Genomic DNA, 17,998 nt, shown 5'->3' with positions numbered 1-17,998 from the left:
GGACGATGATTTGAAATTAAATGAATTTTCCAAGTCTCTTATCGAAAAAGCCTACACCTGGTGTGTCAATCTTACTCCTGGTTTTGTGCAACCATGGGTTCAAATGTGTAGGATGTTTGGGGAAAAGTTTTTCTCTACCTAAGAAAAAGTAACTCTTGTTGACTTAGGAAGAAAACTTTAGAATTTAAAAGAAGATCTTATGGAATACATCCAACACTTCAGAGAGAAGATATTGGACATACAAGACTCACATGATGAGAAAGAGCTTGTCAAAGTTTGCATCCAAAGTATGTTCGATGAATATAAGGTACATTTGGAAAACTTACCTCTTTTTACTTTTGCCACTTTAGTCGAAGTTGCACGGTCGGACCAACAATATGATTGTTAGGAAGAAAGGAGCTAGTCATTTTGAGAGGAGAAATAACCTAATAATAAAGGCAATTTAAGGAAGAGGCAAAGAAAAAAGAGATCATCGACCTCCTTTGCGTCTTAAAAAAGACAATCTAAGAAGAAAATAAGAAGATGAGATTGATTCTCTGCCACCATTCTCAATCTCACTAGACAGAGTGAGACCACTTCCCCACAAATGGATAAAAATGGACAAGTGTACTTACCCTACGTTTCACAACTAGTAACAACAAAAGAAAAGTCTAATTTGTTAGCTCTATAGCTTTCAAATTGATCCCATGTTTTGAAATGACATAAAAAAATGATCAAAATTCATTTAAGTCTTGGAATATCAAGTTTGGACATCCCTTAACACTTACAAATGAGTGTGAGAAAAAAAACAATGAAAAAGGACCTTGAAAAATGCATTCTAGTCCAAATTTATTAATACATGCTCTTCATATATCGATACATTTAGGCAAGTATCAATAGATATTGAAATTTATCGATTCATGTTCTTGAGAATAGTCAAATTTTGAAAAGTCAAACTCAATCTATCGATACATTCTCAAAATGTATCGATAGAAATACAATAAAATACTTATTACCTCAAAAGTATTGATACATTCTCAAATATATCGATACATTTTTAATAGAATGCTTGTTACCTCAAAAGTATCGATACATTTTCAATAGAATGGCCAAATCCTTGCAAAGAAGTGCAAAAGTATCGATACATGAAAAAATGTATCGAATATATTATTGTGGGAATTCAAAAATAAAAGAGGCAATGTATCAATACAATATGATCGTTAGAGCCTTGAATGAAGAGAAGAACGGTTATTTGAACATTTAATGAACCTTCAACTACCCTTGAAGCTTCAACAATTATAAATACAAGCTCCTACAGCATTTATGAAGGTTGGAAGACTTTGAAACACAACTCCAAGAGCATATTTTAGCTCAAATCATTAAACACTCTTTATATTCTTCTTCTTGCATTTAAGTCTTCAATTGTACCATATAAAGTGCCTTTACTACTTATTTCCTTTCTTATCAAACATTGTACTCAATCTGCTATTTAGCCTCTAAAAGACATCCCAACTGCACTTTCATTTTTTATTTTATTAACTTGAGTGATTATACATTAACCAATTGAAAAGTTAAAAATTGAGTAGCTATACCTTAACCAAGATAAAAGGTGAAATGGTTGTACTTTAACCATAAAAGGCATAGTATTAAAAGATTGTACTTAATCCACAAAAGGTATTGTATTAAACTCTATTTCAATAGTGGATCTTAAATTCCTTAGTGACTCTAAGGGAGAAGATGTAGACAAGGAAGCCAAACCTCTACAAAATTATTGTGTTGGTTTACCTTCCCTTCTTACTTTTTAATTTTATTTCTGTTTTCAATTTTTCTTAATTTATAGGAAATCAATTGTCTTACTTATTTTCAAATTGGTGATTGGAATCAAGGAAATTCCATTTTCTCAAAATTAAGAAAAAAGATCATCAAAATTTCAAAATTATAAAAATAGTCCAATTCACTCCCTCTTTGAATTAATCACATTGAGCTTATTGCACTAACACAATACAAGGTATTGTGACTATTACTGTACAGTTGGCCACTCACTTGTTGAATGTAGAGATCTACGCAAAGCATTTCTAAATAGGCAAAACAATTGTATAAAAAACTATTTTTCAAATTCTACAATCACTCGACCCAAATATACATTCATTGCAAGCCTAAAAAAAGTTTTCAGTTTATTTGGGCAGACCCATTCACAACCACATTCATGACACCAGCCCATCCAAACTTTCCAAGTTTCGCCACATTCAACAAATAAATGACTACAAGTCTCTTTTTCCACATTACAAAGTACACAAAGCAAAAACGTTGTTCAGAAGAATACCTTTGGTAAGCTTCTCTTTGATTGCGACTTTCTCGTACAACAGCTACCATACAAAAAATTCAACTCTGCATGAAGCAAAACCAGCCCAAACCGCTTTCCAAACTTTGCCATATTTTTCAGTTGGAACCAGGACATGTCTAGTGAAAGATTTTGCAGTGTACATTCCATCTGCTTCACCTTCCAAATTAATTCATCCCTAAGCTTTTTGCTCAACTAAAATTCCTTTAAGATCATGCTCATCTGTTCCCATTGGTCATTTTTCTAGTCAATTTCCCAAGAACCGTACTCATAAATCTTTTCGCTCTTATTTTTAACAAAAGCGAACATCTTTGGAAACGCTTGAGCCAAGATCACATTTTCAATCCATTTGTCGCTCCAGAATAATAAGTTTTCACCATTGCCTACCTGCAAAACCAAGATCAGGAAACACCTATAAGAAAAATATATTAGTGGGAGATAAAGGACAAATAATTTTTTTCCACAGTGAAGACCCTCTTGTTTTCACTCAAGTCTGTCGTTCTTATTCACGACCACCTCTCTCCATTGGTTGTCCTTTGCCCTTCCGTACTTTGTAAAAGGAATGAAGTCTCTTATTTCAAAATTGTCATTTTAAATATTTTTTTATTATAAGTAATAATTAGATTTATTCAATTTGTAAATAAAAATTTCAATTACATTAGTTACTTTGATTAAAAATATTTTTCGTAATTCTAATAGTATTGAATAATTTATAGATTTATATTACAAAATTTGAATTATTTATACTTCAATTTTGTATTTAAATATTACTTGTATTTATATATAATTACTATTAAAAATAAATAAATATTTATATACATAAAAATAATTACTTTATTAATAAATTACCTCATACATAAAATTTTGTGCTACTTAAAATATAGACATTCCATAAATGAGGGTACATTCCACAACAATTGTCCTTGGCAATATCACAGTCTAAATATTTTGCCTTTTCCTTGCTCTTGTGTACAAAAAAAAAAAACAAGGTAATACTGGTACGTTTGGTTGGCGGAATAAACAGGAATGAAATAGAATAGTTATTATGTGGGAATAGAATGAGGTGGGAATAGAATAGAATAGTTATTACTTAGTTTGGTATGACAAAGGGAATAGGACAGGAATAATTATTATGACTTATTGTAGTGTTTGGTTGGTAACAATAATTTTGAAATAAGAAAGGAATAGAAAATAAAAAGACAAAAACACCATTTATTATTTATGTGATATTTTATTTTTATTAGATTTTTTAAATATTAATAATCTAGAATTTAATTAAAATATTAATAATTAATCATTTAAATATTAATATTTATTTAATTTAAATATTATTATGATTAATTTTTATTTTATTTTATTTTTAAAATATTAATAATTGATAATTTATTTAAAATATTAATAATTGATAATTTCAATATTAATATTTATTTATATTTTAAAATATTAATATTTTATTTAATTTAAATATTATGATGATCAATTATTTTATTTTATTTTATTTTTAAAAGTTAATAATTGATTATTTATTTAAAATATTAATAATAGATAATTTAAATATTAATATTTTATTTAATTTAAATTTTATTATGATTAATTTTTTATTTTATTTTTTAAATGTTGATAATTGGTAATTTATTTAAATATTAATAATTGATTATTTAATTATTAATATTGTTTATCTAATTTAAATGATATTATGTTTATTTATTTTTAATTTATTTTGTTTTTAAATAGGAATAATTTATAATTTATTTTATTAATAATTGATAATTTAATATTAATATTTTATTTATAATTTAATATTAATATTTTATTAAAAATTTAATATTAATATTTTATTAAAAATTAGAATCAAGTGAGAGAAAGAGGAGAGAGAGAAAAATAATATTTTATACTAATAAAGTTGTAAATTTTCAAACTTGTAAAAGATATTTTTATCTTTATTAATTTTTGAATTTATTCTTCAACCATGGAATAACTAATATCATAGGGGAAGGTGATATTAACTATTTCTTGATTTTGAAAGATTTTGAAGAATAGTTATTTATATGAAATGACTATTTCTTGGATATTTTTTAACCAAATAAAAGAACAAAAATTCATTGAAAATAAGTCATTTCCCAAACCAAACATGCTATACAAGTTTTAAGAAGTACATGGGACACATGTTGGGAATCTGCCACAATAAGAAGCAATGAAGTCCACGACACTTTGAACCAACTCCGCCACCCCAACATTGGGCGCCGTCGTGTCAACCACCATCTTGGGCACATCCCCAACATCATACTCCGTGCATCCGCTATACCCTTTCACCAACTTCTCAAGCTCCTCCCAACTGGGTGGCTTGTGCCAACTCTTTTCCCTCCCTTCCAGCCTCTCCCGCCACTTGGCCTCGTCCAACGACTTACACTCCAATATCACGAGGCGGGCTCCAGCCGAGGCTGACAAGCTCAACAAACGGTCGAGATGGGTTCTACGAGAGAGAGGAGAGTCGATGACGAGGCTGAGGCCGAGGCGGAGCTGAGTGGAGGCAACTCGCCAGATAGCTTCATAGGAGAGGTCGTTGAGGAGGGAAGAAGATTGTTGCTGGAGATGAAAAGTGGAGTCGCGGATGTCGTCTTTGTCGATGAGAGGGATTTGGAGAGTTGAGGCTAAGGCGTGGGCTAAAGTGGATTTGCCAGTGCCAGGATGGCCTTTCATTGCTATTACCAATGGCTTCCTTTCCTCTTGTAATTCTTTGGCCATCTTCTCTGTGCACGGGATAATAATGTTAAAGAAGTATAATCTCGAAGATGAGGTTTCAGTGTAGAACAAAAACAAAGAAACCGTAACCAATTATAAAGATATGGCTTCAAATGAACAAATCCATAATACAAGGTCACTCCCAACCCCAAAATTTTCAACCACCGTTACTTACATAGATATAGAATAAATAACCTGCAAGCAATGGTACATCCAAATAGAATTTGTGGTGGACATCAGTTTAGTCAAGGAAGATGGAGACTTGGAGGATAATGATGGTATCGATGAAGCTTTTAAGGGTTAAACCTAGACGTATGTAGCTGCTCAAGTAAAAGCAGACTGGAAAAACATGCATGAGAGAAGGTCCAGAAGATGGGTACCAAAACCCTTTTAAATCTGAAGCCGTTTGAATAATGCATAAAAGAATGACTAATGGTTAACTTTCCAATTAATTTTGCTGGAAAAGTTAATTGGAACAAATATTAATCATGCAGAAAACTTATATAAAATGGCTATTTGGATGCCATTGGTTAGTAGTAATACTAGAGTCCATGTAACTATCGACTCTTATGTTAGCATGTAGTTCGGAAAACGATTCTCAAGCAAAGATCACTGGGTGGTTGAATGGAATGGACAACCTTCAAAACTATTGGGCCACACCTACACCACTATCTGTCTCCTACTCTGATTAGCCCTTTAGGACGATCAGCTTCATCCCTATTCACCTTCTTGTTTACAACATAACATTTTACCACCATCACTATTTCGACCTCTTCCCGCTCCCACGTCGCCGCTTGCAAGACTCTTCCCTGGGACCCTGACCCTGTAATTTAGACACGCCTGAACCAGAAGCAACTGAAATGGGGCCTTGGGATGAAGCCTGCTGTAGGCTCGTCCCAACTGACATTACTGGTGCCTGTTTGTTGCAGCTTGAGGGCTCAGTTCCATCTGTTACAGCCTCATATGCATGGACTTCAGCTTTCCAGTAACTTGACCTGTCAACTGGTAACCTATTTGTATTTGGACCCGAACCTCTCCTCCCTGGCAAGGGTTTGTCAATCTCAGTAGCACGTACCTTCAAAGTCAGTGAATCCACAGATTCTGCTCGGGTTGAGATACCTGATAGCCCATCATAAGACAGAATGCAGGCTATTGCATATATAGAAGCCCCAAGAACAGGAGTAAGAACTTGGTGTGGATGCAAAACCTGGAAAAAGTCAATCAAAATATAAGAACAAGCAGAAATAAAACATTTCTGGGCTGCACAAGCTAAATATGTGTTTTAATATTAATCAAAAGAAAGGGAAGGTGAGCGAGGTGCATTTTAGCTATTATGCGCATAAAAACACCGGAAGTACCTACCTTGGATAAGATTGCTGCAGATAATCGCTCTCTCAAGCAGTAGATTTGAGCAACATCAAATGCTGTTGATCTGAATGAAAGCCACCGATCAACAACTACCATAACAGAATTATCAGGAGAGGACATGACCTTCTCTTCATTTCCACCTGACTTACTAACCATCAACATTTCATCTCCATCGGTGTCACACTCATCAGCATCATCACTTCCATCATCATCGTCGTCGTCATCATCATCATCTTCGTTGTCATCATTCCCTTTAGCAGGAGCCACAGCGATCTCTGTTGCAAGCAGTAACAATGGAAGTGGCCCAATGACAGTACAGTTCCTAATGTGCATACCCCCATCTCCACGGGTTATTTCATCATACATTATCAAAGGGCAATCGTTGGATTGCTTAAGTGATAACTTAGAATTAATTGAGTGAGTGTGTAACCGAACTTTACTGCCACCAGCAGTCTCTACAACAAATCGTTTACCCTGTCTTAAAGGGAGCAACCTCCCCACCATTGGATACAAACCAGCCACAAGGACTGCGTGAAGTATCCCAGGATCATGTGCATTCAGACTACAACTTGAGACATCATCTGGAATAAACCCAAACCGCATCAGTTCAGCCTGGAGCTGCTTCCGCATGCCAAACAGCATATTCATGGTGCTTGAAGAGACGAAGTATTTCGAACAAAAACGTCCTTCTTGACCCCTTTCTTTTGCATGCTTCCAGCACTCAAAAGCAGCTATGACTGCCAGCTGATCACTTTGCCCACCATACAATGATGCAAGCTCTTCCCTAGCAGCGGCAGCCTTCTTCTTATCGTTAGGAAACATGGGAAGTACAAATGGATCCCTGAAGTCTGAGGCACATGCTAGGGTTAAAGCCGGATCAAGGCAGTTCATCAATATGGCAAAGAAAAGCATCTTGCTTGTCAATGGATGAACAGGAAGATAACCAAGCTTCTCTCCAAGTTCAGTCAGTTCCTCATCATATGAGAAAGCCCCAATATCTTGAAGAACACTAACTGCATTACGTATAGCTTCAGAAACAGGAGGGTCCAATGTCTTTTGCAAGAAATTCTCTACTTTGCAATTTGGGTCAAGCAACTTCACCTGCCAATGGGAACAAAATCATGCAACAAACTGTAACATTTACCCTAAACCTACTTACCTTCCTTCCCCCCACCCTCTCTCTTTTTTGTTTAAAATAAGTAAAATGCAAAACAGATTACCTGCAAACAAAGCTCCTCAATCGGCATTCTCTTAATTTCTGGAACTTGAAAGTCTGGCATAGAAGCTGCTCGAAGCTTTGAATAAAGATGATAACAAGTTCCAGGCTGACATCGGCCTGCACGCCCCTCTCGTTGCTTGGCATTTGCTTTGGAGACCCAAGAAGACTGAAGAGTTGATACATTATTATAAGGATCATAGCTTTTCTCTTTCATTCGACCACTATCTATAACATAGACAACGTCATCAATCGTAATGGAACTTTCAGCAATATTGGTTGAAAGGACAATTTTGCGGCAACCAAAGGGTGGACGTTTAAAAACCTTCTTTTGCTCTGCAGATGGAACCATTGAGTGCAGAGATATTATAATAAATCTGGAAGAATCTTTGAAAAAGGGGTTGGCAAGTAATTTCTCTCGGGTTCTATTTATATCCTCCCACCCAGGAAGGAAAACAAGGATAGCTCCTTCATTTGTATCGATGCATATCTTCCTTAATAACTGCTCAATAAGAACAACATCAATAATTTCTGGATCAACTGCCTCTATATACTTATCCAGTAACTGTTGTTGTTCCCCAGAATTGGAAAGGAGACTTTGCATATGTTTTTTTATTATTTCAGCAGCTTCCTGCTGGTTTTCCTGCTCGGCCCACTCCAAAGCTCTTTTCCCATCCTTGGACCTTAGATGGCAGTCCACACCAAATGAGAGGAGCATGCAAACATCCGCCACCCTACCCTTTCCAGCAAACACCATTAAAGGTGTTAGTCCAGTCAAAGAATGCTGATAATTATGAACCTTTGACCCTCCTTCAACAGAAACCAACTCCAGAAGGGGATCAAACTCATCAGTTGAACAAGCCAAAATAGCTTCATCTAATGCAATCTTATCTTCTTCTGTTAATTCTGGGTCTTCATTTGGGACACTTGCACTAGCTGAAATAAGATGATTATTGTCTGCAGATTTCAAGATGGAAAGCACATCCTCCAAATAGAAAGCTTTTACCTGAATTAAGAATAGCCAGAAAATTATGATGTGATCCAATCTAAATAAAATGGCAGACAATTGGTGATAGAATTTTACAGGATATGTAAACCCAGGGACATGGATAATTGGGCAACCACCAAAATACTGCGAAAAGCGTTCAGCATCAAGAGTAGCACTCATTAATACCTATTGGATTATAAAACAAAAAGGAACAAGCAATTAATTGCAATCAAAATTTTAAATGATGACCATGAATATTTATTAACTAGAAAATTGGAGCAATCATCCTCCAAAAGATAAAATATAACATATGAGGGCTAGAACTAACCAGCCGTAGGTGAGGATATGAAGGAAGTATGTCCCTGCATATTGACATAGAGAAACATTAAAATGTCAAACATGCAATTAAACTATTATCTTCCATCTTTTAAGACAACATGCCGATACAATTAACCAGTAGCACTCGTCTAGGGAAAAAATAATTGACATGATAATAAGATATATTGCTAAGGGTGCGCCTACATTTTTCATAGCTGTTGTGGCTGGATACAAGAAGCTAAGTGACTAGTGGTGAGGCCCAGCAAGAGAATGGATACAACTGCCATGCCCTTAGGCCTGACAATTTTGGACACAACACAATAACATGACACAAGAAATACGGAGTTAAACAGGTTTAGGTTTAGCCTTATTGTTTTTCGTGTCTTAACCATGTTAAGACATGGTTAACACGTTTAATTAATCGTGTTAAATGTATTATTGTGTTTAAAAATGTATAAGTGACAATTTAATCTTAACGATGGATTTTATTAATATGATAATAAATTTTATATATGTTATTTATGTTGAATTTTATTATATTTGATGTTATCAATATTTTGTTATAATTGTTTTTATAATTATTGATTTCAAATTTGAATAACAAAATTATATTTAATTGTAAATCTTTGAGTTAATCATGTTAAATGTGTTAACCGTGTTAGGAAAAATTGTATTTTGTTTAATTGTGTTTATTAATCATGTCATGTCGTATAAAAAATCTTGACACGTTTAATAAACGTGTCAGCTGTATCATGTTACACAATTATTAAACATATCCGTGTATATGTTTCAGATGCTAACACGAATAGTCATTCGTATCATGTTCCTGTTTAGCCTTATCGTATTTCGTGTCTCAATCGTATCGACACGAAAAAAGAATTGCCTGGTCTACATGCCATATTTATCATACCAAATTACTTCAGAAAAAAAAACTCCGCTCGAATCATGGATCCTTAACAATTTCAACCTTAACTAAAGACACGTATTAGGAAAAACTTGATGCTAGTTAAAGCAAGCAAAGAAAGTGAAATTTTAAATCACAGAACATGTACCTGATAATTGCCAGCATGAAATCACAGAAGCAGTCCCTTTCATGAATTTCATCCTAGAAAATTCAGAAAATTAGTAACTACAATTGCAAGCCATTATAACCCAAACAAAAAGGTGCATACAGATATGAGAACCATAAAGAAAAATATATGGCTTTGAAAATAAAATAAAGATGATCAGAAACACTTTTGTTTCAAAGGAAAGACAAGCACTAGACTGAGTTAGTTGAGATCCCCATTACCCCATCTACACCAGATAAACATATTCTGAAATTTTTGGAAGGAACCAATCCTTGAAAAAGGAACTAATTGCCAAGTCTAATACATCTTTCTTGCATGGAAGGGCCACTATATCATCCCCCTAATGTTAAAATTTTTGTTGACATAGTAATCAGTTTTCCTATCACTCATCCTAGCTTGACAGTTGAGGAAATACAGAACATTTTCCAGTCCTCCAGCTCCAGGTCAAACACTAATCTTTTCTTTTTCTTCTGGGCACCCCCTGGGGGAGATAAAAATATAAGGTTGAGATTTGAGACCCAAAAGAAAAGGAAAAATAGCAAGAACAACCAACATGGTGCTATAAAATTCCGAGGAGTAGCTAAAAGGTGTAAAGAAAGAGTACACATGCCAGCAAAGACACAAAATAAGGTTTTATCTCTAAATTTAAGAACAGGGAGAGAACAAAATGAGAAACGACATTGGACTAAAGGCAACAGCTGAGAGAAGCTAGTTCAGCCCCAGAAAATTTCAACAGGAAAGGATAGTAGTGCTTAGAATTGGATCAAAACTTTGTTGAGTGGAGGAACTAGGTAGACTTGTTAAAGAATGTTTAATTTCAGTTTTCTAGAACTATAAATACTTCTTGTAGTATTAATAGAAGGGAATTTTTGTCCACAGAAACACTTAAATTTGAAACCTGCCTCCCTTTTTCTTGTCTTTCTTCAGATTCCCATGCACATGCCATTGAACCACACACTTCAAATGGACAAACCACTAAAAGCCCATTCCATTCATTTTCAACATAGCCTTTTACACAATAACCCTTAGCTTTTTATTGATGAACCACAGTACCATTAAATACTCCAGAAGGTACACAATATATTTCATTCTCAAATAGAGTGGGAAATAAAAATCAGATTTTAGTGAAACTACTGGCATTTTTATAAATAAACCCAAGAAATTTCCAGGAATTCAGTAGGGGCAGTTGGCCCCACTATCCTCTGTCCCTATCCTAATATAAGTCTGTCTCTAGTGAAGGATGCTGGCAATACTACTTTAAAACTGTTAATACTAATTTGACAAGAGGTAATAAACCCGAGCATGTAAAGAATAGGTTACCAAAGACTCCTGAGTTTATGTTGAAATACATTTTTCAGCCCAGCTCATATTAAAAGAATCCCCCACAATTTTGCTAAAATTTAACTTAAATTAACCAGCATGTAAAGAATAGGTTACCAAGACTCCTGAGTTTATTTTGAAATATAGTTTTCTGCCCAGATCACATAAAAAGATTCCCCCACAATTTTGCTAAATGTTCCAACTTTAAAAAGGCAAGTTAGTTAGCAAGTCTTTGTAATCAACTGAAACAATCAGATCTGAGAAAATTTACAAGCAAAACAAGAACAAGTTAAATACCATAATAATGTGAGTCATGTCAGAAATGTCTTCTCTCTTCGACCTACTGTTCGAAACCAGCACCCTCAATAATACCCCATTCGTGCAGAAGACAATTGATGAGTGCCGACCACCTTTCCTTTCCAAGCGAATCTTCATAAAAACTCATAACAATTAGCAACGTGTTATAAAATTTAAATTTTGTACCATACAAAGCCAAGAAAAATCTATGGCTCATTTTCAGATTAGCTAAATGCAGCATTTCCACCTAACCAAGAGATTGTCCAAGATATTTGACAAAACTACAGCAAACAGTAACTTATGGATAAATTCAAAAACAGGATAAAAGCAAGCAGCCACAACAAGAGAATAATATGTTATAAATCACTAACATTTAATTTGGTTCCAATTCCTTAAGTTCTTAAAGAACAACTCCAACGTTTGAACAAATGGTACAATGATGGTTCAATGCTTTCTGCTAAGAGTACCTCTGCACCTCTGATTTTACCATTTTCATGCAGTTAAAAGGCAGAGAGAAGCAAGCAGTAATTTCTGCCATAATTTTAACAAGTATGATTCACATTATGCTTGCATATTCAAAAAGGTTTAGTAACAGTACCTTGTATCCAACATCATTCCCAACATTTTCTCCTCTTTCATTAGAGATTCTCTCAGACACTAGATAAAGAAAACATCAAGAATATAAGAGTTTGCACACCATAGAAGCAGAAGATTAAAGGAAGCAAAAAAAATCAGGAAAAATGGTAGAACAAGGAAATTACAGGTCAAAGATATCTGCACCTGATGTAGCTGATATACGCCGAGGCTGAGTACACACTACTTTACAAGCCTTGCCTTTTCCCCACATATAGTCCAATAGATATTGCGGGACCTGGACCACATGTACTGCAAATATAAGTCACAAACCCAAAAACAAAAGAATCTGACATTATGTTTTTCATGGATAAGTGGACTCAGTTGCTCAGACTTAGTACAGGTGTCAGGTGCACGTATTTGTCTAGATGTCTGACTCATCAATGGCCTTGAACATAAGACACAAGGATACAGCAAAAAACAATTCAAGTGAAGGATACAGTTGCAGGGACTCAATTATTCTTAAGTATAATATACACATTTAGTTAAATGAATTATTTGTTTGATTGTAAGAGGTGATTTCAATTAACATGATGATTGTAAGTGATGGTGAATATATTGATCTGTTCTCATGCATATGCTTAAAATCAGCTTAATTTGTAGGGGAAGTCCAAAATTCCATGGTTGTGCATATGGTTAATGTAAAGTCATCTAATTTCTGTTCTCCTCTTCCCTCATAACATAGCAAAATGGGTCTTTCCTTCTACATCTATGCAGCAAAGACAAGTGGATCGATCAGCCACATTCATCCTTCTTTATTTCATCTCTGTTTCACTTTCTCTTTTCTTTTTCTTTACTCATTGATTCGTTTTCTCTCTCCATAATCTTCCCAATATTTTCTCACCTCTCTCTCCTTACCTGTGATGGTAGCACCAATCTAGAAATCTCTTGCTGGCAGTGGGTTCTGGTCATGCGATTAAGACAAGTCTGAAAGTTTTATGCTGTGTCAGACACAAATCCCGGATCATGTCCAGAATTGTGTCATGTCAACACCAATACTTCTCAATTTTTGACAAGTTTGACCAACATAGGTGGTGGAAGCTCATTGTGAAAATCCAGAATTACGATCCTAATATTCCAAAAAGTTCATGATTTAATACTATGCTACTCCTTCGAAAGCAGTCTATTAGTTTAGCATAAACATCCTACGACTCCTTTCCTCATATTAGACAAAATCTCAAAAACTCAAAAGTAGCAACTGAGATGTTTGTAAACTACTGTAATTTCAAGATAGAAATCAAGCTGTGCAAGAGTATAACTAATGCTATGAGTTTGCAAGCTGATAGAGACAAACTGAGAGAAAATCAAAGAATAAGCCAGTAGGAAAAACTTCACATGCAAGTCACAGGTCTGAGCACCAACTGAGAAACCTCAGTAGGAAAACCAACATTATCCAAGTAAGCTGAGAAAAGGTTAGCGTGCTGACAAGATCCCAGCACTTTGGCTTCCAAATTTCTGTCATTCTAAATCCTTTATTAGTTTACCTCACAGTCACAGGTAGAAAACATGGCATTCTCACACAGCCTCTTATTCCCAAAACTAATGTAGCATTTTGGTGCAGCATCCAAAGGCCCACCCAAGGCTAGAAGTCCTTCCTAATAGTTCTGATGATTTTCGCTGAGATACTCGAATGTGCTTTCAATAAAGCATGTCCCACTAGAATACCATCCAAGAGAAGCTAAAATAATTAGTTTTTATCTCTATAGTTGTAAGGTAAGTAAATTTTAAGCAATAAAAACCAATAATGTAATTTGGGCCGTATGTTTAGCTTCTGGTGCCTGCTTTGCTCCTACTTTACGGCTCTTATTACCAAGCTAGGGGAACCCTTCCAGTGATGAAATTGGAGAAGCTCTGGTACTCTACCCACACCTAAAAATCTAACTTCTGCATCTTTTTTTAAAACACATATTTATCTTTGCTTAAAATTCATGGTTGAGAGTTTCATCATGTTGGTTATCAATAGAACCCGTTAAATAGGACTCATTTCACTTGCTTATATGCTGCTAATATAGTTGAAGGAGAATTGCAGCTGTCAAAAGCAGTCATAACATATGCAATTAGTAAAGCATAGTAGTTGGTTAACCACAGGTGCAAGTTGCAACAGAATTGGGCGCTGTTGCAGAGTGATTAACCAAACATGGGACAAGAACAAAGACAGCGAAAATTACTAATTACCTTTTCAATTTGTGAGTAGTAATATGCTCATATTTTAAATAATGTATGCTATAATGATCAAGTAATGGCAGATCTAACCATAAATTTAGTAAACTGAACTGACCATTGGACCAGCCAAATATTAGATCCCACAAGTGATCCAGTTTTTAGGAAGCTTCTTAAGATTTAATTTGTAGACAAAGTGAAAAGTTCTACTAGATATGAAGTCACATTCCTCTTTCCTTTCCTCTATTTAGGATAAAGAATAGATTCCTAAATAAACCAAAAGGAGGTGTGATGAATGGCCAGATAAAGGAAAGTGTAAAACCAAAAAAAAAAAAAAGAACAAAGGATATAAATAATAGTCAACATGAGACGCCCAAAAGCCAATAAGTAAAAATAACTCCTGTGCACCCCAGGAAACAAAAAACCTCCACCATGCTGTCTTACTTCTCACCAGATGAATCCAAAAAAGTAATATAGAATCACAAAAAAAAAAAAAAAAAAGTGAAAGATAGTCAACTGAGGCTTTGAAATTCTTATATACCTAAATTATCACAAATAAAAGTGCAAAAAGGACCCATTTTCAATATGAGGATACCAACTTGCTACAAGTGACAGATCCCTCGAATGGAATCATTGCTGTATGTCTATTACTCAAAGCTTTAAGAGACAATTACTTCAAAATGGCTCAGTCAAAAAAAAAAAAGGGGGCGAGAATTAGAGAATAAAGAGAAGAAAGGCAGATAGAGTAGCATAGTACCACAGTATAATTTGAATCACATACTATATAACTTTGAGGTAGTTAGTACTTCTATAAAAGGAACTGGTTATTGATGTTATTTTCTTTAAGAGAATGAGCATCATACCTTACTTCTGGCTTTATTTAATTATATAGATTTATAATATATAAATAAGTTTTTTAAAATATTGTATATGCTTTCTTTTAGATTTATATAGTAAGTTTTAGTTTATTATCTTTAAGCAAAATTTCATTCATATTGATATTCATGAACTCTATTGTCATTTGATTGATTGTCCCCATAGACAAAATGCTTAGAGTTTGACAGTCAACTCCAAAACAAGGCATAGACAAAAAGCTTATAGTTTGACGCTCAACTCTAAAACAAGGCGTCATCATAAGCATTAACATGTGAACAATAGGAGACAAATAAAGAAAAGCCTTCACTAATCCCTGCTTCCAACTTTCTAGTAATAATCCTCGAAGTAACATAGCACAAAATGTATAAATTAGCATCTATCCCAGCTTTATATTCATCATGTGGAATATTGTTATTCTGTCTGTGCAGACTGATCAAAAAACAAAAAAGACAGAAAGGAGTATTTTTTAAAACAGATAATTGAACACGTTATATTATATATACCATAAAGAAGACAGAGCAAAGAATTGGTTACCTGTGTGGTCTTTCCACATCCAGTCTCACCAGAAATGAGCACAACCTATATTGGAATTTAGAAGAAACTATAAGTATAACAATATGACATTCCAATCATCCAGCTCTAGTTGGAAAATATGATTTCTCATTGGGAAAATAACAAATCACATGCATTGAGACAAAGATAGAAATTAATCGGAGAAATACTAAAAGGAAAAACTTTGTACTTCTACTACATTCTGAAATCTGCATACCAAGGAGATACATCTTAAAAACAAATACATAAAAGGAAAAAAAGTGACCTGATGAGATTCTACTGTGGACGTAATCACATCCCTAAATGAAGCAATTGGCAGCTTCGACATCTCTTCATTAATCTGCATGCATGATGTCAGAAAAGTTTTACTCACAAGTCACAAAGTAATTTACAGAAAGTACAAAATCTTCCCTTGCTGCACAACAGAGTAAAAGTAAACAGCACACAGCCAAATTTTCTAAGTCAGCTTGTAAGGAAGAACCTGTCTCAAATTAGGATCCTTCTCTATCGTAGATGCAAGTGTTTTAACCTTCTCTGCAATCTCAGTGTCACTCATCAATGGCTTGGAGAAAATATCATCTTTCTTCTTTCGTACTTTAGCAGTTTTTCCACTATATTTTCCAACTATTTTCTCTCCAAGCTCTCCATCATCAGGTGGATAATGTGTAAATAAGTCCTGCAAAACCACTTGTGCCCCCCCTGAAAATGTCATATTCGTGAGACTCTCCATCCCTTTCATATTGTCGACTTTCCCTCTAATTTTGTAGACAGAGATACGTCTCTGGCTCCCACGCCTGAAAAAAAGGAAATATTCAGACTCTTACAAACCCATATTGGAAAATTAAATTACTAAAGCACATTCAAGACAAAAAAAGCAGCAAGCTTTCATTCCACACAAAGCAGGAATAGATAAAACTAGTAACATTGTTAACTGTAATGTTAGCAATATTAGTCATAGATGAAACTAGCAATTAACACTTACCCAGAACTTTTGGATTTCATACCCATTTTCCGGCATGCCCTGTGCACGAGTGCTCGTTCTTTGTTTGAAAGGGTGGAATCAAAGGTATACACTACAAAAAAGCATCCAAAAATTGATAAATTAATGAAAAAAATTAACCCCAAAAAGATACTACGGGCTATGCAACTTTACAAGAAGGTTTGTTGCATAAGAAGCAAATAGCATTCTTCAATATCTTTCTATCCATTCAACATTAAGGAGTACTAATCACCTAAATAATCATTAAAAAAAGGCAAACCATTGTGTTCAATGTAAAGATCCTTACAAGCAAACAAGACATAACTTTCTTCAATTCTTGGCATTCAGAAACCAAAATTTAGGCTACTAGCATTAAGTTCCAACATTTCCAAACCCTAAAAATCTTCCATCTCTTCAATTGCCACAAATACTGGCACACATTCATTTCAGAAGCAGCTAACAAAGTGTTGTAATTTTGAAGAACGCATTCCAAAGAAATTATTAATCAATCTTATACCTTAAAAATAACCAAAAAGAATTCAAAAAACCATAGTTTTAAGACACTCAATACAAAAAAAAAAAAAAAGGAAAAAAAGCTATAAAGTCTCACTCTTTCTCATGCACTTTATCTCAAAAAATCGAAATATGAGAGAGAGTCAGACCAAAACCTTCATCTTTCGATTCACGAAACTTCTCAAGTGTTTGGGCCAATTGGATCCTCGTGGATTCAGCGACGCTTTTCTTCTTTCCCATCTTTCGCCGTCTTTGTTTTTCTTTTTCTTTGCCCCGTTTTATTTAGTTAATCGCGAAAAACAGACGCAGAGAGCAAAGAGATACCAGAAGAAGAAGAAAGAAAGCAAGTGAAACTCTTGCAAGGAGAGGCGGTTTCTTTTAAAGAGTTTTTGCTCTTTATGCCCTAACAAAGGAATATGCCTTCCCACTTTCTTGCATTTTTAAACATCCTCTACATCTTGAAACTATTTTATTTTTAAATAATAAATATGACATCAGATTTAAAATTATTATTATTATTATTTTCATTTTCAATTCTTTCAATTTTATTTTTTGTCCTTCCTTTTCCACCTTTCTTCCTCTTCTTCTTCTCCAATTTCTACATCTTCATTTAAGATCACTTCTTTCTACAAGCCAATTGAGATAG

General features: G+C 34.4%; 2 protein-coding genes across 3 annotated transcripts; both read right to left on the bottom strand.

Annotated features, from left to right (window-relative positions):
• Positions 1 to 4,418: 4,418 nt before the first annotated feature.
• Positions 4,419 to 5,065, bottom strand: LOC18612207 (uncharacterized). Its single transcript, XM_007048872.3, has one exon. The coding sequence runs from the start codon at positions 5,063 to 5,065 to the stop codon at positions 4,466 to 4,468; it is 600 nt and encodes a 199-aa protein (XP_007048934.3). The 3' UTR covers positions 4,419 to 4,465.
• Positions 5,066 to 5,126: 61 nt separating this feature from the next.
• LOC18612206 (DExH-box ATP-dependent RNA helicase DExH6-like) lies at positions 5,127 to 17,771 on the bottom strand. Of its 2 annotated transcripts, none has more exons than XM_007048869.3 (14): positions 17,508 to 17,771; positions 16,843 to 16,933; positions 16,342 to 16,654; positions 16,126 to 16,200; positions 15,843 to 15,887; positions 12,420 to 12,510; positions 12,238 to 12,296; positions 11,640 to 11,771; positions 10,005 to 10,057; positions 8,963 to 8,996; positions 8,731 to 8,820; positions 7,651 to 8,652; positions 6,425 to 7,531; positions 5,127 to 6,269 (listed from the first exon to the last, which is right to left on the bottom strand). In XM_007048869.3, exons 1-14 carry the CDS (start codon positions 17,590 to 17,592, stop codon positions 5,823 to 5,825), a joined length of 3,624 nt encoding a protein of 1,207 aa, XP_007048931.3. In that variant the 5' UTR covers positions 17,593 to 17,771; the 3' UTR covers positions 5,127 to 5,822. The 2 variants fall into 2 exon arrangements, with proteins under 2 accessions (XP_007048931.3, XP_088662371.1); XM_088806245.1 differs by having other exon boundaries at positions 8,731 to 8,778.
• Positions 17,772 to 17,998: the final 227 nt, after the last annotated feature.

Source organism: Theobroma cacao, chromosome 1 (genome assembly GCF_053813885.1).
Source record: "Theobroma cacao isolate CCN51 chromosome 1, ASM5381388v1, whole genome shotgun sequence".
Classification (NCBI taxonomy): Eukaryota; Viridiplantae; Streptophyta; class Magnoliopsida; order Malvales; family Malvaceae; genus Theobroma; species Theobroma cacao.
The sequence above is the reverse complement of the archived record's forward strand: the minus strand, read 5'-3'. Positions and strand labels throughout refer to the sequence as shown.